Source organism: Salvelinus alpinus, chromosome 5, assembly GCF_045679555.1.
Source record: "Salvelinus alpinus chromosome 5, SLU_Salpinus.1, whole genome shotgun sequence".
NCBI lineage: Eukaryota > Metazoa > Chordata > Actinopteri > Salmoniformes > Salmonidae > Salvelinus > Salvelinus alpinus.
The window spans coordinates 85,007,990-85,031,987 of record NC_092090.1 but is presented as its reverse complement, the minus strand read 5'-3'; the positions used below and the strand labels follow the sequence as shown (position 1 = coordinate 85,031,987).

The window sequence follows — 23,998 nt, the reverse complement described above, 5'->3', positions numbered from 1 at the left end:
TCGAAGTCTATCAGTCCTACTTTAATTCGCAGGTTAACTATGCTCATGAGAGGGTGTGTGTGTGTGTGTGTGTGTGTGTGTGTGTGTGTGTGTGTGTGTGTGTGTGTGTGTGTGTGTGTGTGTGTGTGTGTGTGTGTGTGTGTGTGTGTGTGTGTGTGTGTGTGTGTGTGTGTGTGTGTGTGTGTGTGTGCCAGTGTCTCTCTTGGAGCCTGCTTGCCCCCTGCTTTAACCTGAAGGTTATTGCTTTTAACTCAGACGGTGTCCATCGACATCCCAGTCGACCTGGGCAGGACCCGCTGACATAGGACTAGCCCGTCAGTCGACAGCTAATGTCCATCAATCACTCACTCCATCGCAAACATCCCAGCTAGTACATTTGGAAGTTGTGGGAATGGAACGTTTTTTTAAACGTTCTGAGAATGGAATGTATGTTTTTATATAACATTCTTAGAACATTCTCTGAACGTTACTAAAGTTTTCTTGTGCTTTTTAAGGAAAGTTTTCTTAACATTCTCTGAACAATTTGAGAACATGGCTTTAAATAGAATCACGAGGAAACTTGTAGGAAACGTTCTGGTGAAGTACTGAAATTCTCACAGAAGAACGTTGTTTTTTAACATTCTCTGAACTATTTGAGAACATCCCTAATTTCAAACTAGTTGGAAAACATTTCTAGATCATTACCAAAAAAGTTATGAAATATCAAGAAAATTGTTTTTTTGGTCAATTTTCTTAAATATTCCAAAGCCCTGCAACTATCCTGCACCATTACCAGAAAGTTGTGGGAAGGTTGTGTGCAAAATAACCATAATAGGACAAACACGCTTTCACCAAGCTCTAAGAAAACATACGGTTCACAGAACATTATGTGCTATTTAGGATACATGTTCCTTTTTCTTCGCCCTCGCTCTCTCTTTGGCACTCACACTCTTTCACATCTCAACATTGTCCTCATACATAAATGTGAGTTTGACCTCTGGTACCCTAGATATTGGAAAGACTACAGAATAAATAACCAGCCCCTGGGTAATACATTGTCTCATGAGTCTGTTTTCAACAGAGTTATAAACTAGGGTACAAAAATACTACAGTATGTCAGTCTGTATGTTATTATTTTGAACTGCCCCATCTATCACCAGGCCAGTGAGAGCTCTGGCTATAGGGCACCACTTCCTGTTCTCCCACAATGACAACCTGATATGCCCGAGAGAGAAAGAGGGAGAGACAGAGAGAGAGAAAGAGGGAGAGAGAGACAGAGGGAGAAAGAGAGAGAGACAGAGAGAGGGAGAGACACAGAGAGAGAGAAAGAGGGAGAGAGAGACAGAGGGAGAAAGAGAGAGAGACAGAGAGAGGGAGAGACACAGAGAGAGAGAAAGAGGGAGAGAGAGACAGAGGGAGAAAGAGAGAGAGACAGAGAGAGGGAGAGACACAGAGAGAGAGAAAGAGGGAGAGAGAGAGAGCAAAGAGATGTACACAGACACAAAGCAAAGCAAAGAGCCCCAGCTCTTTTTTATTTTATTTACCTTTATTTAATTAGGCAAGTCAGTTAAGAACAAATTCTTATTTTCAATGACGGCCTAGGAACAATGGGTTAAATGCATTGTTCAGGGGCAGAAAGACAGATTTTTACCTTGTCAGCTCGGGGATTCGATCTTGCAACCTTTCGGTTACTAGTCCAACGCTCTAACCACTAGGCTACCTGCAGCCCCAGGGTTGCACATTTGCACATTACAAAATATAAGTAATGTTTGTACTATACTCTAATGCAGGAAAACTTAAATCCGTTTTTACCTCATTTCTACCAGCATGTTGCATATGCAACCAGAGGGAAAAAACTATAGACCACCTTTACTCCACACACAGAGACGCATACAAAGCTCTCCCTCACCCTCCATTTGGCAAATCTGATTCCTGCTTACAAGCAAAAACTAAAGCAGGAAGTACCAGTGACTCACTAAATACAGAAGTGGTCAGATGACACAGATGCTAAGCTACAGGACTGTTTTGCTAACACAGACTGGAATATGTTCCGGGATTCTTCATATGCCATTGAGTAGTACACCACATCAGTCACTGGCTTCATCAATAAGTGCATCGATGACGTCGTCCTCACAGTGACCATACATACATACCCCAACCAGAAGCCATGGATTACAGGCAAAATCCGAGCTAAAGGGTAGAGCTACCACTTTCAAGAAGCGGGACTTAAACCCGGACGCTTATAAGAAATCCTGCTATGCCCTCCGACGAACCATCAAACAGGTGAAGCGTCAATACAGGACTAATATTGAATCCTACTACACCGGCTTGCAAACTATTATGAACTACAAAAGGAAGCACAGCCGTGAGCTGCCCAGTGACACGAGCCTACCAGACGAGCTAAATTACTTCTATGCGCGCTTCGAGCAACACTGAAGCATGCATGACAGCACCAGCTGTTCTGGACGACTGTGTGATCACAGTCTCCAAAGCCGATGTGAGACCTTTAAACAGGTCAACATTCACAAGGCCGCAGGGCCAGACGGATTACCAGGACGTGTACTTCGAGCATGTGCTGATCAACTGGCTGTCTTCACTTACATTTTCAACCTGTCCCTGGCCGAGTCTGTAATACCAACATGCTTCAAGAAGACCACAATAGTCCCTGTGCCCAAGAACACTAAGGTAACCTGCCTAAATGACTATGGACCCGTAGCACTCACGTCTGTAGTCATGAAGTGCTTTGAAAGGCTGGTCATAGCTCACATCAACACCACTATCCCAGAAACCCTAGACCCACTCCAATTTGCATACCGCCCCAACAGATCCACAGATGATGCAATCTCTATTGCACTCCACACTGCCCTTTCCCACCTGTACAAAAGGAACACCTACGTGAGAATGCTATTCATTGACTACAGCTCAGCGTTCAACACCATAGTGCCCTCAAATCTCATCACTAAGCTAAGGACCCTGGGACTAAACACCTCCCTCTGCAACAGGATCCTGGACTTCCTGACAGGCTACCCCCAGGTGGTAAGAGTTGGTAACAACACATCTGCCACTCTGATCCTCAACACGGGGGCCCCTCAGGGCTGCGAGCAGCGATGAGACAGCCTATAGGGAGGTCAGAGACCTGGCATTGTGGTGCCAGGATAACAACCTCTCCCTCAACGTGATCAAGACAAAGGAGATGATCGTGGACTACAGGAAAAGGAGAGCCAAGCACACCTCCATTCTCATCGACGGGGCTGTAGTGGAGCAGGTTGAGAGCTTCAAGTTCCTTGGTGTCCACATCACCAATGAACTTTCATGGTCCAAACACACCAAGACAGTCGTGAAGATGGCACAACAACGCCTATTCCCCCTCAGGCGACTGAAAAGATTTGGCATGGGTCCTCAGATCCTCCAAAAGTTTGACAGCTGCATCATCGAGAGCATCCTGACTGGTTGCATCACTGCCTGGTATGACAACTGCTCGGCCTCCGACCGCAAGGCACTACAGAGGGTAGTGCGTACGGCCCAGTACATCACTGGGGCCAAACTTCCTGCCATCCAGGACCTCTAATACCAGGCGGTGTAAGAGGAAGGCCCTAAAAATTGCCAAAGACTCCAGCCACCCTAGTCATAGACTGTTCTCTCTGCTCTCTGCTACTGCACAAGTCTAGGTCCAAAAGGCTTCTAAACAGCTTCTACCCCCAAGCCATAAAACTCATGAACAGCTAACCAAATAGCTACCCGGACTATTTGCATTGATTGCATTCATTTCAAACTTCACATTTCTCTAGTAAAGGCTACTTATCGTAATGAACGATGGCAGCAAAATGCCTGCGATAATTAATCGGTATGGTCGGTGTCGATCATTTTCGGTTTATCGTCCCAGCTCTAGCCTGTACCCCGTCCCTATCTCATTACCACAACTCACGGCCTGTTCCATTCACATCCCATTAAGGGCCTGTTGCATTCACATCCCATTTTAAGGGTCTGTTGCATTCACATCCCATTTTAATTGGTCTCGAGAATTGGGTTTATTTGCATATGCGTGTGAACAGGGATCACATCGGAGGAGGAGATAGAATGTAGATGGAGAAAAGAAAAACATTTGTGAGGAGGCTGAATGAATAACACGCTGGACGGGAGTAAGCACGTCCTAGAAAATAGGTCTACAGTTACCGTGGCAACGTGAGGTTGAAGTCAGCTCCGCTTTCCACATAACCAATTATGCCCATGTGAGTATGTCAGAGAGAAAGTGTGTGTGTGGATTTTTTTTAAGCTCATGTTGAAGGTCTGATGGCCAGTTTGACAGGGACAAAGTATACAGTTGGGCACGGACACTTATGTTAATTGCCCATGTCGTGTAAGGGCCTCAGCTTAGGCCAATAAGAGACTGTGAGACTGAAAGCCGTGCATGGCGCCCAAGTGATGTGTGTGTGGGTGTGATGAACATGGCGATCTTCGGCAGCAGCTGAATGCCCCCCCCATCGTCAGACAGAGAGAAGCCGGAACTGTAATTGGGTTGGGGGCGGAGGACGTCTTTTAGTTCTTTGTTCACCACATTTCCAAGCGTGTGATTGACACAGGGGAGGGCAGGCAGAGACAGGAAGTGGGGCGTAGGGCTGAAAGAGGAAAGAGGCTGTTGATGCTCTGCATCTCTGATTAACATTTTCCTCCACTACTAATCCTCCTCCTAACACAAGGCTCTCTCAGTGTCCTGCAGCTTTTCTCCTCTCCTCCGCTGTCACTCTGCCCATCAGCGGCACAATGCGATGACAGAGAGAGAGGTTGACTGCATGTCCTCCCAGACAGGTGACTCGTTGGCTGATTTATTGACATGCACACTGTACAAATTAATTCATATGCTCTGTCTTCAATGACCCCTCTTTCATTCTAGATTTCCCTCTGTCCAATGCCATGGTGCCTGTGGGTTGTTGGTTTGGAGACACCACCCTCTCTCCATGTGTCCCCTGATGAACTTTGACCTTCTCCATGAAGCTTTGTCTAACCCATAGAGAATGAGAGGGCTCTAGTGGCCAAAATCACTTTTTAGCATGGGCAGCACCATAGAGGGCCTCCACCATGCTTCTGCCATTTTAAAGTAGTCAACTGGGTGGGGATTCCTATGGGTTGTAGCCTCAATGGCGCTGCCCATGCTATCACAGACACTATAATGGCACAGAAATAAAGAGGAGTCCACTTTCTGTATCAATGGTCCGACCTCAGATTGGCATATACAGCCAGAGGGGCATTAGCGGTGGGCACACATCACTTGCACTCAAACAGAATCAACAAACACCTCTAAAAATAAATAGATAAATTCTAAAAAACACACACACACAAAAAAACACATCCTTCAAAACAAAATACCCACACTCGGGCTCAACATTCACATGATTAAATGGATAATAATACACCGCAAAATGATCCAGATATTTTCACATTCACATTTATTTCCCATGATTTCATTGCAAGCTTTAACTTATTTGTGTTACAATCAAATTAAAAGGTTTAGTCAGTTTTCTTTTTTTACTCCCACAAACACAGAGCATTTGGCTGCCCAGTTCTATGGTGGTCTAGCATTTCCATCTACTAAACACACAGGATGCGTCTCACAAATAAAATCAAACTAAATAAATAAGAAAATTTACATTTAAATAGCTATGCACCGACTGTACAAACACAACCAAAACGTAATACCTACTTACATCTAGAAAAAATACAAGTTAAAAAAAAGATATATATATATATATTAAAAGATTCTCTAAACTACTCCCAAATAGCACCATCCTTCCTAAAACTCAGTACCATTGCATTGTACAGACAACCAACTAAGCTTACAGACAGACTACAGAAATACATGTACTTCTCAGTAGCACAAAACAGATCCACAACATCAATGTCAGTTTTGGCCTGAGCTTTTGACCTTTTACTGTGAGGTGAGGATTGTAAAAGTGCCTTTTCTTCTGCCCTGTACCTGTGTTCATGCGTACGGTATGCATGTTGATGTGTTACATGTGCAAATGGTTCTACTTTGCTTGCTACCTTTCCGGTATGCCAATTGTGCGCTACTGTTATTAGTAGGTCATTGAGACATACTGTACTATTTATGCAAATACAACCAAGGTGTACATTCCATCTCAACTTGTGTCTAACCATAGAATTACCTATAGACATACGTAAATAGAGATTTAGAAATTCTCTTTGTGTAACACTTTTCATGACAAATGGCGACATTGCAACAAAACCCTTGTGTTAACTTGTGTTATTTGTCTAACGTGTCTATTCATTCTATAACGCTCTAAATCTGCATGAGATATGCAAGGCAAATATAGCATGGATGTGGTATCCATGATGCACCAAGGCCAGAGGGAGAGGAGTAAGTAACTTCAGAGCAAAATGGGGATATCTGGTTGGGGTTGGGTAGTGATCAGGGGGTTTGAGCTAGGTGAGTGAGTCTCTATGGTTGTTGGATTCGGAGAGGTGGTTGTCGGCGGTGTCGGGTTCGTCGCCACTCTCGGCGCTGTAGTCCACCTCCTCCATGAAGGATGCCTCTTCATCCTCCAACAAGTACGTACTCGGGTTGCTGCTTGACAACACAACACACAGACAGCCCATCATTCTAGGCAGGCTCAATGTGTGAAATAGGACTAACCTAAAACACCCACCAAATGATTAAACACAAAGTATTTGAATGAAAACAAAAAATATTTGACCACGGGTCTGGACAGAAATGAGGTATAATGATTTATACGATTTCAGAAAGAAATTCAGAAGATAAAACTAGTGTTCAGGCACTTAAAATAATACTAACCCAATGACAAAAATCGAACCAATCACTAGTTGTGCTACGTTTTTGATAGACATCTCTTCTTACGCATTGGTTTAGTGGTTTAATGGATAAATGTCTCAGATGTTTAGTGGTTTTTTAATGGTTTTTAATGGTGTGAGGTCTTTGAAAGAGGATCCTGTGGAGACAGTGGATGGGGGGGGTTCAGTCATTGACCCCTGCCCCCCGCCCCAACCCTCTCTCCGCCCCAGAAAAAGGTAAAGTGGATTAGGAGGAGGGTGTGACGGGTTGTAATGGGATGGACAGAGTGCTGTCTGGAGAGGAGTATTAAGATCCCAGAGTGAGAGAGCTTGAGCCATTACAGTCCATTAGAGAAAGACTGCAAGGGCCGCACTTACACCGGACCGGCCACTCACACATGTGCATGCACACAAAGGCCACACACACTTGCACTGTACACATACAGGGCCTAGTGAACATCTACACAGCCCTTGCATAGGCTTCTAATTTTGTTGCCTTAAAATGAAATCTAAAAAGGGAATACATTATATTTTTTGTCCTACAGATTTACACAACCTAGCAATGTTGACAAAAACAATGTCCCTGAGAGTTGTGCAAGGTTGGTAGGAATATTATTGAAAATTATTCACAGCTGTAATGGCAAAAAGGTGCTTCTACCAATGTATTAACTCTGGGGTGTGAAGACATACACAATCAATACGTTCTCATTTTGTGTTTTTAGTCATTTGGAAAATGTTATCATTTTTCTTTCACTTTGAAAATGTATAGATTGTAGGGAGAAAAAACTAATGTCATTACTTTTTAGATTACATTTAATGGCAGAAAAATGTGAAGACTGTGCAAGGGGTATAGCCTACCACAGAAACACACGCTCACATGCACACAATTCCAATCCTATTGTTATGATATCATTGGTCTGATGATTAAATATTAAATGAGAAAAAGCATAAAGCTGTGATGAGCCTGTAGCCAAGCCCTGAGGTCTCTAACCTGGCTACTTGATGGGAGTCAATGAATACAGTGCATTCGGAAAGTATTCCACATTATTCATTTTAAAATAAGGCTGTAATGTAACAAAGTCATTTTTTTCCTCAATCTACACACAATACCCCATAATGACAAAGCGAAAACAGTTTATTTTTATTTTGGAAGTGTATATAAAACGTAAAAACAAAAAAACGTATTTACATAAGTATTCAGACCCGTTGCTATGAGACTCGAAATTGAGCTCAGGTGCATCCTGTTTCCATTGATCATCCTTGAGATGTTTCTACAACTTGATTGGAGTCCACCTGTGGTAAATTCAATTGATTGGACATGATTTGGAAAAGGCACAAACCTGTCTGTCTATATAAAGGTCCCACAGTTGACAGTGCATGTCAGAGCAAAAACCAAGCCATGAGGTTGAAGGAATTGTCCGTAGAGCTCCGAAAGAGGATTGTGTCGAGGCACATATCTAGGGAAGGGTACCAAAACATTTCTGCAGCATTGAAGGTCCCCAAGAACACAGTGGCCTCCATCATTCTTAAATTGAATAAGTTTGGAACCACCAAGACTCTTCCTAGAGCTGGCCGACTGGCCAAACTGAGCAATAAGGGGAGCAAGGACTTGGTCAAGGAGGTGACCAAGAACCCGATGGTCACTCTGACAGAGCTCCAGAGTTCCTCCGTGGGGATGGGAGAACCTTCCAGAAGGACAACCATCTCTGCAGCACTCCACCAATCAGGCCTTTATGGTAGAGTGGCCAGACAGAAGCCACTCCTGTCGTGCCTTTTACTGAGCCTGCTTAGAGTTTGCCAATAGGCACCGAAAGGACTCTCAGACCATGAGAAACAAGATTCTTTGGCCTGAATGCCAAGCGTCACATCTGGAGGAAACCTGGCACCATCACTACGGTGAAGCATGGGTGGCAGCATCAAATCAAGTTTATTTTATATAGCCCTTCGTACATCAGCTAATATCTCGAAGTGCTGTACAGAAACCCAGCCTAAAACCCCAAACAGCAAGCAATGCAGGTGTAGAAGCACGGCGGCTAGGAAAAACTCCCTAGAAAGGCCAAAACCTAGGAAGAAACCTAGAGAGGAACCAGGCTATGAGGGGTGGCCAGTCCTCTTCTGGCTGTGCCGGGTGGAGATTATAACAGAACATGGCCAAGATGTTCAAATGTTCATAAATGACCAGCATGGTCAAATAATAATCAGGATTAAATGTCAGTTGGCTTTTCATAGCCGATCATTAAGAGTATCTCTACCGCTCCTGCGGTCTCTAGAGAGTTGAAAACAGCAGGTCTGGGACAGGTAGCACGTCCGGTGGACAGGTCAGGGTTCCATAGCCGCAGGCAGAACAGTTGAAACTGGAACAGCAGCAAGGCCAGGTGGACTGGGGACAGCAAGGAGTCATCATGCCCGGTAGTCCTGACGCATGGTCCTAGGGCTCAGGTCCTCCGAGAGAGAAAGAAAGAGAGAATTAGAGAGAGCATACTTAAATTCACACAGGACACCGGATAAGACAGGAGAAGTACTCCAGATATAACCAACTGACCCTAGCCCCCTGACACAAACTACTGCAGTATAAATACTGGAGGCTGAGACAGGAGGGGTCAGGAGACACTGTGGCCCCATCCAATGATACCCCCGGACAGGGCCAAACAGGAAGGATATAACCCCACCCACTTTGCCAAAGCACAGCCCCCACACCACTAGAGGGATATCTTCAACCACCAACTTACCATCCTGAGACAAGGCCGAGTATAGCCCACAAAGATCTCCACCACAGCACAAACCAAGGGGGGGCGCCAACCCATCATGCTGTGGGGATGTATTTCAGCCACAAGGAGACTAGTCAGGAACGAGGGAAAGATGAAATGAGCAAAGTACAGAGAGATCCTTGATGAAAACTTGCTCCAGAGCGCTCACGACCTCAGACTGAGGCGAAGGTTCACCTCCCAACAGGACAACGACCCTAAGCACACAGCCAAGACAACGCAGGCGTGGCTTCGGGACAAGTCTCTGAATGTCCTTCAGTGGCCTAACCAGAGCCCAGACTTGAACCCGATCAAATATCTCTGGAGAGACCTGGAAATAGCTATGCAGCGACGCTCCCCATCCAACCTGACAGAGCTTGAGAGGATCTGCAGAGAAGAATGGGGGAAAGTCCACAAATACAGGGGTGCCAAGCTTGCAGCGTTATACCCAAGAAGACTCAAGGCTGTAGTCGCTGCCAAAGGTGCTTCAACAAAGTACTGAGTAAAGGGTCTGAATAGTTACGCAAATGTGGTTTTCAGTTTATTTTTAATACATTTAAAAACATGTTTTTGCTTGGTCATTATTGGGTATTTTGTGTAGATTGATGAGTGGAAAACAACTATTTAATAGATTTTATAATAAGGCTGTAACATAACAAAATGTGGAAAAAGTCAAGGGGTCTGAACACTTTCCGAATGCACTGTAAATACATTAATTATACATGGATAAATCAATAAATGCAAGAAGAGATTTGTAAAAAGCCACATTTACATGTCATGAGGATTCTGAGGATGACAGCGGACGGTGCAGCTACACTACTGTCCTGAGTGTTGGCCATGCTGCAACTCTCAAACTAGTGTACCATGTATGGTTTATTGTTGGTAAGTGGGATTGTGTGTGTGACCTGGTAAGTGTGAGCGTGTCTAAGTGTGCGTGTGAGTGAGTGACCTGGTGAGGGGGTGTGTGTCTAACCTGGAGACTTTGCAGCGTGTCTCCATAAGGTCACTCTCGACATCCAGCAGGTGTGCGTGGTTCCTCAGCTTCAGGGGGGAAGTTAGTCTCTTCAGTCTTAGCAGAGCCACACAGAACTGGGCTCCCATCTCCTCTAGCTCTCTGGTGCCTATCTGAAGACCCTGGACACACACAATCACTTACTGTACAAACATTATATAAACATACATACACAAGCATGCATGCACAGTGCACACACACATTATTTTAGGGCTGTCCCTGACTAAAAAAAACTCTTGGTTGACCGAGAGTCTGTTCTTCCATTTTAAAATGTATATTTTTCCATATACAGTGGGGAGAACAAGTATTTGATACACTGCCGATTTTGCAGGTTTTCCTACTTACAAAGCATGTAGAGGTCTGTAATTTTTATCATAGGTACACTTCAACTGTGAGAGACGGAATCTAAAACAAAAATCCAGAAAATCACATTGTATGATTTTTAAGTAATTCATTTGCATTTTATTGCATGACATAAGTATTTGATCACCTACCAACCAGTAAGAATTCCGGCTCTCACAGACCTGTTAGTTTTTCTTTAAGAAGCCCTCCTGTTCTCCACTCATTACCTGTATTAACTGCACCTGTTTGAACTCGTTACCTGTATAAAAGACACCTGTCCACACACTCAATCAAACAGACTCCAACCTCTCCACAATGGCCAAGACCAGAGAGCTGTGTAAGGACATCAGGGATAAAATTGTAGACCTGCACAAGGCTGGGATGGGCTACAGGACAATAGGCAAGCAGCTTGGTGAGAAGGCAACAACTGTTGGCGCAATTATTAGAAAATGGAAGAAGTTCAAGATGACGGTCAATCACCCTCGGTCTGGGGCTCCATGCAAGATCTCACCTCGTGGGGCATCAATGATCATGAGGAAGGTGAGGGATCAGCCCATAACTACACGGCAGGACCTGGTCAATGACCTGAAGAGAGCTGGGACCACAGTCTCAAAGAAAACCATTAGTAACACACTACGCCGTCATGGATTAAAATCCTGCAGCGCATACAAGGTCCCCCTGCTCAAGCAGGCGCATGTCCAGGCCCGTCTGAAGTTTGCCAATGACCATCTGGATGATCCAGAGGAGGAATGGGAGAAGGTCATGTGGTCTGATGATTCAAAAATAGAGCTTTTTGGTCTAAACTCCACTCGCCGTGTTTGGAGGAAGAAGAAGGATGAGTACAACCCCAAGAACACCATCCCAACCGTGAAGCATGGAGGTGGAAACATCATTCTTTGGGGATGCTTTTCTGCAAAGGGGACAGGACGACTGCACCGTATTGAGGGGAGGATGGATGGGGCCATGTATTGCGAGATCTTAGCCAACAACCTCCTTCCCTCAGTAAGAGCATTGATGATGGGTCGTGGCTGGGTCTTCCAGCATGACAACGACCCGAAACACACAGCCAGGGCAACTAAGGAGTGGCTCCGTAAGAAGTATCTCAAGGTCCTGGAGTGGCCTAGCCAGTCTCCAGACCTGAACCCAATAGAAAATCTTTGGAGGGAGCTGAAAGTCCGTATTGCCCAGCGACAGCCCCGAAACCTGAAGGATCTGGAGAAGGTCTGTATGGAGGAGTGGGCCAAAATCCCTGCTGCAGTGTGTGCAAACCTGGTCAAGAACTACAGGAAACGTATGATCTCTGTAATTGCAAACAAACGATTCTGTACCAAATATTAAGTTCTGCTTTTCTGATGTATCAAATACTTATGTCATGCAATAAAATGCTAATTAATTACTTAAAAATCATACAATGTGATTTTCGGGATTTTTGTTTTAGATTCCGTCTCTCACAGTTGAAGTGTACCTATGATAAAAATTACAGACCTCTACATGCTTTTTAAGTAGGAAAATCTGCAAAATCGGCAGTGTATCAAATACTTGTTCTCCCCACTGTATAGACACATCCTATGTGTTTTAAATCAAATATATGCACTGAACTTGTCAGATGCTTTCAGCGCACTCTTTGATTAAATAATTAAGACACAAATAACTAAATGGAGTTTGACTGCAATTGATTTGATTGTGCTGGGCCAGGCTAAGACTTGCTGCGCTGTGTGAAAAAAAAAAAGACAGCGAGTGACTGTGATTAGCACCCAATTGTCTCTGTCACACCAGTCAGATGTGTGGTATAAATTTGACTATTTGTGGAAAATACTGGAGATCAAGAAAAATAAGATAAGGAGCAAGCTCTGCCTGCATATTATGTGTGCCAAACAGGTGCGGTTAGATTACAATATAATTTTTCTGACCGTTTGGAACAATGTAAACACTAAATCAATTATAAGCACGTTTTTGTGAAGCCTTTATTACAGCAAAGACTAAAAACTGTTGCATTCATTCGTGAATGCAATTTCCGAAATGGAACAGTTTGTTTACGCTAATTATTCAATAGTCGCTTTATTATTTTATTTAAAGACTAAAATGCTTGATTGCATTTCAAATCATGAATGACTCGTATGGTGTGAGATGACATGAACTAATTAATGATTGATACAGTACTGTAGCCTATAAAAAAAAGTATTGAAATATAGGCCGAAGTAAGTTACGGTATTAAGACTAAACAGATTGCGCTCTTAGGCCTAAAGCTCGATGGTGGTTATACAAGGCTGCTATGCCAATCCTACTAGTAGTATAATGATGATCACAAGAATAACAAGGCGAGTTATTATTTTTCTCATTATTAAATCAATTATAAATAATATCAGAGGCTGTTCTAACGAAAAAAAAGTGTAACGCATTTATTACAGAATAGCGAAGATTAAAAACAGCCAAATTTGTTAAATTGTTTATCCGACATGTTGTGGTTGCGTGAGGCTTGGCACTTATGGAATCAGTAGGCTATTAAAACAAACACTCAAGCAGGATCTGTCTTATTTCTGTAGCTAGATATATACAGTAGGGATGATTTATAAAGCCAGGCACAGTTAACAGGCTATTGATTATAGACCAATAAAGTTGGGGTTTCTTCTCTCCTCACTTTTCTTAGACAATTAAGGCAAGGGCTGTTTTCTAACTCTGCTGCTGCCTCCACTGCATTGTTCTCAACACCAATACGCTGGTTAACCTTGCTATTGTACACATAGCAACATGGTCTAGGAAAAGGCGCCAATTCAACAGCGCACTGATGTGTTTCAGAACCATGGACAGCGACCATTATCTAACGCGGGAGAAAGTGCATCTGTTATAAAATAATATTTTTTATTAGTGTTGCACCATTGTTCTTATGTAATATAACCATATACAATTTCAGTTGCACGTCTTAAAGTGATGGACTGTGCCATCCCCACGGCCTCCACAATGGATTAGTCCACACAGACAGGCGCCAATCAGACAGGTGTCTTGTACACCATTAATTATTATTTTTTGCTACTGCTCGACTTAAGAAATCTCGGTCGACCAACAGCCTATCGACCAAACAATCGATCAGTCCTCTAAATGAAGTCAGCGCTGTATTATTTACACTTAAAAACATATCTCACACACACACACACACACACACACACACACACACACACACACACACACACACACACACACACACACACACACACACACACACACACACACACACACACACACACACACGTCTGTCCCATGTGCAATCTCAAGTCTACAGTGGGCTTCCAGTAAAATGGTTGTGTTGTGGAGCGTTGTGATTCAGAGCAGAGGCAGGTAGCCTAGTGGTTAGAGCGTTGGACTAGTAACCGGAAGGTTGCAAGATCGAATTCCCGAGCTGACAAGGTAAAAATCTGCCGTGCTGCCCCTGAACAAGGCAGTTAACCCACTGTTCCTAGACAGTCATTGAAAATAACAATTTGTTCTTAACCGACTTGCCTAGTAAAATAAAGGTAAAAAATAAATAAAGAGGACACTGGCTTGGCGCGAGCATGACAAATAGAACGTCAACAAAATTGGCTTCCTGCACATCTGTCCAAACACTTTCCCCATAAATACATAACCCAATCAGGAAGGATGAGAAAGGGACCGTACCAAACTGGCAACCCTAGCCTGCCCCTGGGCTCTGCAGATGTTGACATTGGCAACTCCAGTGCTGAGAGGGCTAGGAGCTGCCATTGGTTTCTGCACTCACTGACAGACAGGCAGAACATCAGTACACTCACATGTTTTTTCTACCTTCCTAGTGTGGACCAAACAGTTGATTCCCATTCAAAATCTAATTTTCCCTACACTAATTGTAACCCCAACCCCTAAGCCTAAAATTGCCTTTTTCCTTGTGGGGACAGGCGCATGTTTTACTAGCCTTGTGAGGACTTCTGGTCCCCACAGGGACAGTAAAACCACACACACACAGTTCTGTCCTGTGTTTAGTGGATATGACATAAGCCCGATGATGCTGCTTTTAGTCACTAACAGTATGATTTACAGGACTATAGCTCCCCCTGCTGGTTGTTAGTCCACACACACACTAGGCTGTATCGACACACACACACACACACACCCCACCTTGTATTTGCCCTGGTCACAGCCGCAGAGTGTGCTTTCCATGGTGTAGCTGCGCTGGACTCCGATCTCCCTCCACACCACCACACGGGCCGTGGCCTCCTTGGAGCGCTCCACCACAAAGCTACAGCTGGCCATGCTGAAGGCCGGTGCCATCTGAGACAGGATCTTAGGCAGAGTCTGTGGGACGGAGTACGGGGGAAGAGTTTGAGCTCAACATCCATAGACAATAGACAATGAGGGCATGCCTGTGGATGGATGTACGTGAGAGGATCTAAAAGAGAAACAGTCGGTGTGTGTGTGTAACTATCCACTGTGTCCGCATTGTTTCCAGGTGGCCTGGTCTCTCCCTGTATGCAAATTATTTGAGAGATATTGTTGCTGAGTTGACCTGAGCAAAATTGAACAGCCATGAAAATTCCATGAAAAATGTGGAAAGCATATCCAGAGATTCCTATAAGAGGGATAACAGCTGTACTGATGGTAATCTGTTCTGATTTATCATCAGGGTTTCATTGGCTAAATGCAAGTCATATGTTTCTGAGCCAGAACCTTAATACATTAACGAACATAAGGGAAGACAGTGTGTGTGTGTGTAGGGCTGACAATTACAGAGCCTTTGTGCGACTGACTCCGTTTCTGTGGTGACATGGACTTTAACAACGTGATGAAACTTTGTTGCTCCTTTCTGAAACAAGCAGGGTGTTGTAGCAAAGCATAGAAATAGAATCAATAGAATGGGCTTGGAACCTCTAAATTTGACTGGTAAAGTCATGGGTACACTCGCAATGGCTGCCTGGTATTGTGATGCAATAATTTAATTGTTCATTAAAATTGTGATAACTGATGTGGCTCATGCAATGGAATGTATTTTTTGTAATGTTAGTTGAATCAACAAATCACAGCACATATTAATGGGTACGCTCCCTGCTTTGCTCCTATGTACACTTGCAAAGGCCGCCAGTCCCACCCATTATGCAATCATTCACTTGAATGGGGACGCCTGTTCTATTCATTCTATTTCTATGGCAGCACATGCAGTCAGGACCGGAGGAGAAAATGCGTTTTTCTATTCAAATGGTAATTACGGAGACCGCAGTCATTTGGCTGGCCAATTACTGTCATCCAAAATTCTATGACCGTCACAGCCCTAGGTGTGTGTGTGTGTGTGTGTATACTTGTGTGTGTTCTCACCCTGTAACCAAGGTCTTCATGTAGCTCACAGGATGTAGCGCTGATGTTGGTCTCCCATACAGTCTCCTTCAAACTGCAACCGTACATAAACACGTTCTTCTTCCGGGAGTGACCGTGGTAGTCACAGAACACCTACAAAGCAGAGGGAACGAGAGGACTCAGACACACAGGGAAGGAGAGGACTCAGACACACAGGGAAGGGGACAGAGATTGTGAATGTATGAAGACAATCAAACTTCATCAACCTGGCTTTCCTGCCACGACTGTTAGGGAAAGAGAAAAGGTTAAGGTAATGGCTAGGGAAAGAGTTAGCGTGACAGAGTTAGCCACGTGCGACCAGCGCTGTAAGGGAGTCGGGCTATGGCACATATGGCGGGTACGGTATGTAACCGTGGCGCTCACCAATGGTGCCCTCTGGATGGCAGCGAGGTACTGCAGCAGGCTCTTAGTGTGGTAGATGGTAGGATGCAGCTCGGGACTGGGGTTCTGCCACTGTCGGTTCAGATCCTCCCCGCTCAGAGAACAACGGTGACTGGAGGGAGCGGCGGGAGAAATGGAATGAGAAAAAGAGAAGTTAATCAACTTGAGTTTGTGTGCGCACGTGTCTGCAATATAGTATTGGTTGTGTGTGTGTGTGTGTGTGTTCGCGTATGTGTGCGCACATGTTCATACGCGCATTGTGTGTGTGTGTGTGTGTGTGTGTGTGTGTGTGTGTGTGTGTGTGTGTGTGTGTGTGTATACACTTACTTGCCGTTGACCACTCCGTCAGGGTTGAGCATGGGGACTATCTTGAAGATGTATGCCTCCCTGAGACTGTGTGCCAGGGGGCTGCTGCCCATCAGGAACTCCAGGGTGCCCTTCATCACCCAGCTGGCGTTGGTCTCCCCTGGGTGCACCCGCGATGACAGGAACACCAGCGGACGGTTCCCTGGACACACACACATCACATAGAAATACACTCAGCAGCAAACACACCCCCCAGAGAAGGAGGAGACAGTAATCTGACAGACAGACAGTGATATCTTTAACTCAGTTCAGGTCAGTGTTCCTACCCCAGTAGTCAGTGGTCAGTCAGTACTCACTGAACTGGCAGATCTGGTCGTTGCTGGTGGACTCGGGCATGGCGGTGATGGTGAGGAGGGGGCAGCTATTGCCCCCCAGAGTCTCACACAGGACGTCTTCGCGCAGGTAGGTCTGAGGGGTCCTCAGCGCCTCCAGCTTCTGCAGGTGCATCTGGGCAGGAACAGACATAAGTAGGCTTTACACAACGGTGGAGCTCTGTTGCGCTAGTGTTGCGCAAACATCAAACCAGTGAAACTTGTTTTTTAAATAGTTGATTTAGCTTCTATACCTTTAGAGTACAGTAGGGGTAGTGCTATGCTGGGCGGCATGTACCCTAGCGGTTAGGAGTGTTGGGCCAGTAACCAAAAGTTACAGTACCTTTTAGAGTAGGTGTAGTGGTATACAGTACCGTTAGAGTAGAGTAGGTGTAGTGGTATACAGTACCAGTAGAGTAGGTGTAGTGGTATACAGTACCGTTAGAGTAGAGTATGTGTAGTGATATACAGTACCAGTAGAGTAGGTGTAGTGGTATACAGTACCGTTAGAGTAGAGTAGGTGTAGTGGTATACGGTACCTGTAGAGTAGGTGTAATGGTATACAGTACCTTTAGAGTAGAGTAGGTGTATACAGTAACTTTAGAGTAGGTGTAAGGGTAGTGGTATACAGTACCTTTAGAGTAGTGTAGGTGTAAGGGTAGTGGTAAGCGAAGTAGCAGACATCGTCCTTGTGGTTGAAGGTCATGCTAAAGGTCATGGTGTAGTAGGACTTCCCCTTCTGACCGCCTGCTGCTATCGAGCTCCTGGAGAAGTGGTTTCTAGGTAAAGGGAGGTTGAGAAGTTCACAAAAGCTTGATACAATAACATTCAGAAACACATTCACATGACACCAGTATCTACGGAAGTGACCAACAAGTGACCTATTTCATGGCCCTGTTCAAATACTTAACTACAAAATGCACCCTTCCTTCCTCGCTTCCTTGAGGTAAGCACAGACCTAAACTAGCAAAAAAAGAAACGTCCTCTCACTGACAACTGCGTTTATTTTCAGCAAACTTAACATGTGTAAATATTTGTAAGAACATAACAAGATTCAACAACTGAGACATAAACTGAACAAGTTCCACAGACATGTGATTAACAGAAATTGAATGTGTCCCTGAACAAAGGGGGGGTCAAAATGAAAAGTAACAGTCAGTATTTGGTGTGGCCACCAGCTGCATTAAGTACTGCAGTGCATCTCCTCCTCATGGACAGCACCAGATATGCCAGTTCTTGCTGTGAGATGTTACCCCACTCTTCCACCAAGGCACCTGCAAGTTCCCAGACATTTCTGGGGGGAATGGCCCTAGCCCTCACCCTCCAATCCAACAGGTCCCAGACCTGCTCAATGGGATTGAGATCCGGGCTCTTCGCTGGCCATGGCAGAACCCTGACATTCCTGTCTTGCAGGAAATCACGCACAGAACGAGCAGTATGGCTGGTGGCATTGTCATGCTGGAGGGTCATGTCAGGATGAGCCTGCAGGAAGGGTACCACATGAGGGAGGAGGATGTCTTCCCTGTAACGCAAAGCGTTGAGATTGCCTGCAATGACAACAAGCTCAGTCCGATGATGCTGTGACACACCGCCCCAGACCATGACAGACCCTCCACCTCCAAATCAATCTCGCTCCAGATTACAGGCCTCGGTGTAACGCTCATTCCTTCAACGATAAACGCAAATCCGACCATCATCCCTGGTGAGACAAAACCGCGTCAGTGAAGAGCACTTTTTGCCCGTCCTGTCTGGTCCAACGACGGTGGGTTTGTGCCCATAGGCAACGTTGTTGCCGGTGATGTCTGGTGAGGACCTGCCTTACAACAGGCCTACAAGCCCTCAGTCCAGCCTCTCTCAGCCTATTGCGGACAGTCTGAGCACTGGAGGAATTGTGCGTTCCTGGTGTAACTCGGGCAGTTGTTGCCATCCTGTACCTGTCCCGCAGATGTGATGTTCGGATGTACCGATCCTGTGCAGGTGTTGTTACACGTGGTCTGCCACTGAGAGGACGATCAGCTGTCCGTCCTGTCTCCCTGTAGCGCTGTCTTAGGCGTTTCACAGTACGAACATTGCAATATATTGCCCTGGCCACAGCTGCAGTCCTCATGCCTCCTTGCAGCATGCCTAAGGCACGTTCACGCAGATGAGCAGGGACCCTGGGAATCTTTCTTTTGGTGTTTTTCAGTCAGTAGCAAGGCCTCTTTAGTATCCTAAGTTTTCATAACTGTGACCATAATTGCCTACCGTCTAAGCTGTTAGTGTCTTAACGACCATTCCACAGGTGCATGTTCATTAATTGTTTATGGTTCATTGACAAGCATGGGAAACAGTGTTTAAACCCTTTACAATGAAGATCTTTTGAAGTTATTTGGATTTTTGAAAGACAGGGTCCTGAAAAAGGGACGTTTCTTTTTCTGCTGAGTTTATAAGTGAAAGCAAAGTTACAACCCTATTACTTTCACCACACTAATCAATTTAGATCTGGCGTTACTTCAAGGTACAGGTCGGAAGGATGCATTTCTAAAGTATTGGAACGGGGCTCACTTCTCCTGACAGGTACACTACTTGTCCGGTGGGCTGTGTGATTACTGCCTCTGCTGGCGGGGTGAAGGAGGACAGTCACACCTACTTGTAGTAACATATGTCCGTTCCGGTGCGAACCCAACGGGGCCTGCCGCTAATGGCCTCCTGTACAGAGTACATCAGAACCTGCATACCTGAAGACAGTACCAAGGAGACGTTAATTCCAAACACAGAAAACTGAACTAGCATTTCTTTCGAAACACAGAAGCTTTGCCAAACATCATTGGCTAAATAATGCAACAAAAAGGACCAAGTCAGTGAGTCAGTCAGTCACTTACCGTAGTTGAACTGGCTGTTGGACTTTTCACAGTTGATGATGTTGAAGCGATAGGGGGCTCCCACGCGCATGCCGCTCACCTCAAAGTAGAACCACTGGTGGTAGTGGTTACTGTTGATGTCGGAGTTTAGGACCAGGTCGTACTCAAACCTGGAACACAAACAGATCACATCAGCTCAACCTTTAAGCAAACCAAATGGCCCATACATGTGGGCAAAGACAATTGAATACAACAACAACTACTACTACTATTTTATTTATTTAATTAACTCTTTACAGTCGTGGGAATTGGCCTATATGGACAGGGCAAAATTAAGAAATATGAGAAGCATATGCATAACCATGGTAGCAATTGAAAAGGAACAGTTTGGAGACAGTGGGGAAATGATTAGACCAAAGGTGAGTACACAACAGTTCACCTGACAAGACTGAATCCAAACATTACACTGTTGATTTTATGTGCATTTTACATTTACTGTACTTTACCGCATTTGTTGATAACGAAATCTGAAAATACTCTGGATACATTCAGTAAAATGATAAGAATATTTCTGGATGATGTGGGGTAGGTGCAACATGGGACAAAACAATGACAAGGGTTTAAGTGAGAGGAGTAACTTGTGTCTCCAAGTGGACACACACTTCTCCAACGTGTACACAGTTCTGCACTTTTATGACTCAAAGAAGTCTTCAACTATACGGTACTATTATTTTTTTTTTTAGCTCTGCTAGATATACCATTGAGGAACTCGAGCAAGCACACTTGTAGTTGTTTTGAACACAACCCTGTATCCCAACCGTCACACAATTACTGTTGTTGTTGACGCAATCCAAAAAACGATAAAAATCTGGGTCAGGTGGGCATGATTTGAAAGCTTGTTCTATAGACCCCTTTCTGTGTTTGCAAACATTGCCACAAGTTGGTGGCAGAACAAGGGGAAGTTCTTATAGAACGCCAGCAAAAAAGCCTCTATTTACATGTTGAATTATAAATTGGATTTTAAGGCTTGTATGAATGTCCTGCTTAATATAATGTTTGCGTCATCATCGCAAATCATCTGCATTATACTTAAAAAACATTTAAACTTCAAGCAGTAAAATGGCTCTTTGGCTAGCTTTTACTACAGCCTATATCAATGAGGGTTAGCATTCTAGCTAACAACTGCTGCATCCAAAATAGTTATTTTGCAAAGACCACAAACAAATATAATCTAAGCGACTGTTAAAGCAAGAATTAAAACATCACTGTAAGCGTATGAGAACCCCAAAAAGTTATTTTGTTTAGAAGTAATAAAAACATACATCTAGGCGATGTTGAATGGGCGCAGCTGGCGATGGCTTTCTTACTGCCTCCAAGAGTCGAGGGCATCTGTACCTGACGTCAGCGGGTCGTGTACTGGAAAAGGGTCTATTGCCAACATGACTAGCTAAGTTACAAAATACGATATTACAGTTTTAGGCTTTCATAAGGTAATTCAGATAAACAGATCATTTTAGTGTGAATAGAAAGGAGTCAATGCTTAAATTATCTAAATGTTGAAAGTGCATGTGCGACGGAAAGAAACAAAATAGTGTAGTTTCAGGCCATGTGGCGGAAAGTGATGCGGGCTGGAGATGGGGGTTTGAGCAGGTGGATCTGGGAAGGGGTGATATTGGGGATGCTTGTGTACATCTGTAAGTTGTTTTTATGTGGATGCTTTGAATCGTAAAACATTATCCCACCCAAAAAGGAAAGGAGTCCTGAGTGCATTCAGGTGCGTGTGCCGTGGCAAATCTTCTTCACAATAAAAAACATTGTCTCATTCTGTTCAGAACAACCCAGGGTATGACGCCATGTTGTCTTGTAACTGTACATCAAACACAGTGATCATAAACATTGACACTGTATAGGACATGAGTTTTATGAGATGGAAATGAGATGAGCACATTTGGACTCATGGGTGTTTGGCTTGCTTGTACGACATCAAAGCAATATGCATTATAACTCTCAACGTCTCATCTTTCAAAATACATAGTCATCTTAATTTACAGCATTTTCCCTCACTCTGCCAACAAAAAATTTGCAAAAGTTGCCCAATTAGCATGAGTGATCGGGGAATCATCTTGTCGCGCTCGTTGCTCAAGTTCAGAATGGCTGTCAGTGAAAACCCACACAGCACTGAAGCGCAGAGCCAGAGCTCTGGAAACTGCCCTAACACTGCAATGCCCTAGCGTAATGACAGCCACTACGTTCAAACTTATTAGTGCCCAAATCTACCATTTTGAACCCGTTTTTTTTATCCCAGTTTGTGTAACAATGGGAAACAACACTCACTTTCTGACTTGAACTGCTTTCCTCAGGTTGCCAGACTCAAACTGAGAGTTGAACTTCAGAGATTCGCCGCCGTCAACCACTGTACAACTGAAACACACAGGGCCCACACCGTGAGACACACACACACACACACACACACACACTTCCCTGGATGGACGCTAGTGCTCACCTCTGTATGTCCAAGTCGTAGACCACCTTATCCAGGATGTCGTTGGGGTGGATCAGCCTCTCAATGTCCTGGAAGATCTTAGTCCTGAAGGGGGGCAGAGGACTGAGTGACATCATCATCACACAACAGCAAAACAACTGGGGGAGGGGGCAGACAGTCATATAGATCCTAGATCAGTGTCTAGGGGTCTCACCTCTGCACGCCGTAGACCCTCTCCAGGATGTGTTCTCGGGAGGTGGGCGCCACGTGGCCAAAGTAGTCTGGGTAGGCCACCTCGGAAAACTGTGGCACAGAGCGTGTGCTCTTCACCATCTCCATGTACAGGTCAGGGTCGTGGAGCGGCAGGAGCAAGGCCGTATCCGGCACATGCAGCACTGCCCCCTCGTCGCTCTCCTCCTCCTCAGCCCAGTCCTCCGCTGACATCTCCTCACCCTCTCCCCCCAGTCGGGCAGCCACAGCCCCAGCCAGTATTGGGGGCTGTCTATTGTGCTTGTTGACCCCTCCTCCTCCGCCCTGAGGTCCAGCCCCATCCAGGGCCACCCGCTCCAGTCCCTGCACCAGCTCCTGCTCCAGCCCCGCCCCAGGGTGGGATCGGCTGTGGGTGTGGTCACCACAGCCATCTTGGTCCTTGGTGATGTTGATGGTGTCAAGGCCCAGGGCAGGGACTGGGGCCGGATGGGGGCACTCCCCCTGAAGGGGGGCAGCAGTGGGGGTTTTCAGGGGCAGGGCCTGGGCGGTGGGAACGATGATTGGGCGGTGAGACTTGGGAGCTGCTGGGGTGGCCGTCACACCTCTCTTTGGGTTGTCAAAGTTAAACACCTGCATAGACACAAAGGAAATTGGACTTCAGGCAGCTTTCTGATCACTTACCACAGTGTGGTCCCCAGGTTAAAAACACACTTCTGTAAGTTTTAAGATGGAATGTTGAAAATGTGGGGGGCAGGTAGCCTCGAAGTTAGCGCGTTGGGCCAGGAACCAAAAGGTCACTGGTTCAATTCCCAATTGCTTCAGGGACGCTGGACAATGGGGTCCCTGGCCGTGACCCCACTCCCTGCAGGTGTCTCAGGGGGAGTTGCAAGAAACATTTCCATTACACACTAGTACAAGTGTATACCGGAAATATAAAAACATCCCCAAAAATACTATTATTAAACCAAAGACACAAAGGTGTACTGCGCATTACCTGGAAATCCTCTGAGAGCTCCATAAAAAATCGCTCATAGATCTTCAGCTCTTCAAACGGCCTGCTATGGGTCTCTTTTGGTCTCAGTTTATTGATGTCCGTTTCTACGTCATCATTCTGCAGAGGGGAAAACATCATCATCAAACACCTGAAAAAGAAGGAACAGGATCCCAATAGA

The 23,998-nt window shown here is 45.1% G+C and overlaps 1 protein-coding gene across 9 annotated transcripts in view; it reads right to left on the bottom strand.

The window, feature by feature from the left end:
• Positions 1-5,406: 5,406 nt before the first annotated feature.
• LOC139577098 (cytosolic carboxypeptidase 1-like) overlaps positions 5,407-23,998 on the bottom strand; it is a 41,670-nt gene continuing 23,078 nt past the window's right edge. For 3 of the 9 annotated variants that reach the window (XM_071403903.1, XM_071403906.1, XM_071403907.1), the window contains 14 exons: positions 23,821-23,937; positions 22,831-23,456; positions 22,638-22,739; positions 22,469-22,555; positions 20,156-20,304; positions 19,924-20,011; positions 17,929-18,073; positions 17,280-17,430; positions 16,945-17,125; positions 16,600-16,729; positions 16,198-16,329; positions 15,007-15,183; positions 10,501-10,661; positions 5,407-6,562 (listed from right to left, as the gene is read on the bottom strand). In XM_071403903.1, coding sequence (XP_071260004.1) covers positions 6,418-6,562; positions 10,501-10,661; positions 15,007-15,183; positions 16,198-16,329; positions 16,600-16,729; positions 16,945-17,125; positions 17,280-17,430; positions 17,929-18,073; positions 19,924-20,011; positions 20,156-20,304; positions 22,469-22,555; positions 22,638-22,739; positions 22,831-23,456; positions 23,821-23,937 — 2,391 coding nt within the window. In that variant the 3' untranslated portion in view covers positions 5,407-6,417. The remainder of the gene's footprint in view (positions 6,563-10,500; positions 10,662-15,006; positions 15,184-16,197; positions 16,330-16,599; positions 16,730-16,944; positions 17,126-17,279; positions 17,431-17,928; positions 18,074-19,923; positions 20,012-20,155; positions 20,305-22,468; positions 22,556-22,637; positions 22,740-22,830; positions 23,457-23,820; positions 23,938-23,998) is intronic. The other 6 variants (XM_071403900.1, XM_071403904.1, XM_071403901.1 and 3 more) reach the window with 3 other exon arrangements.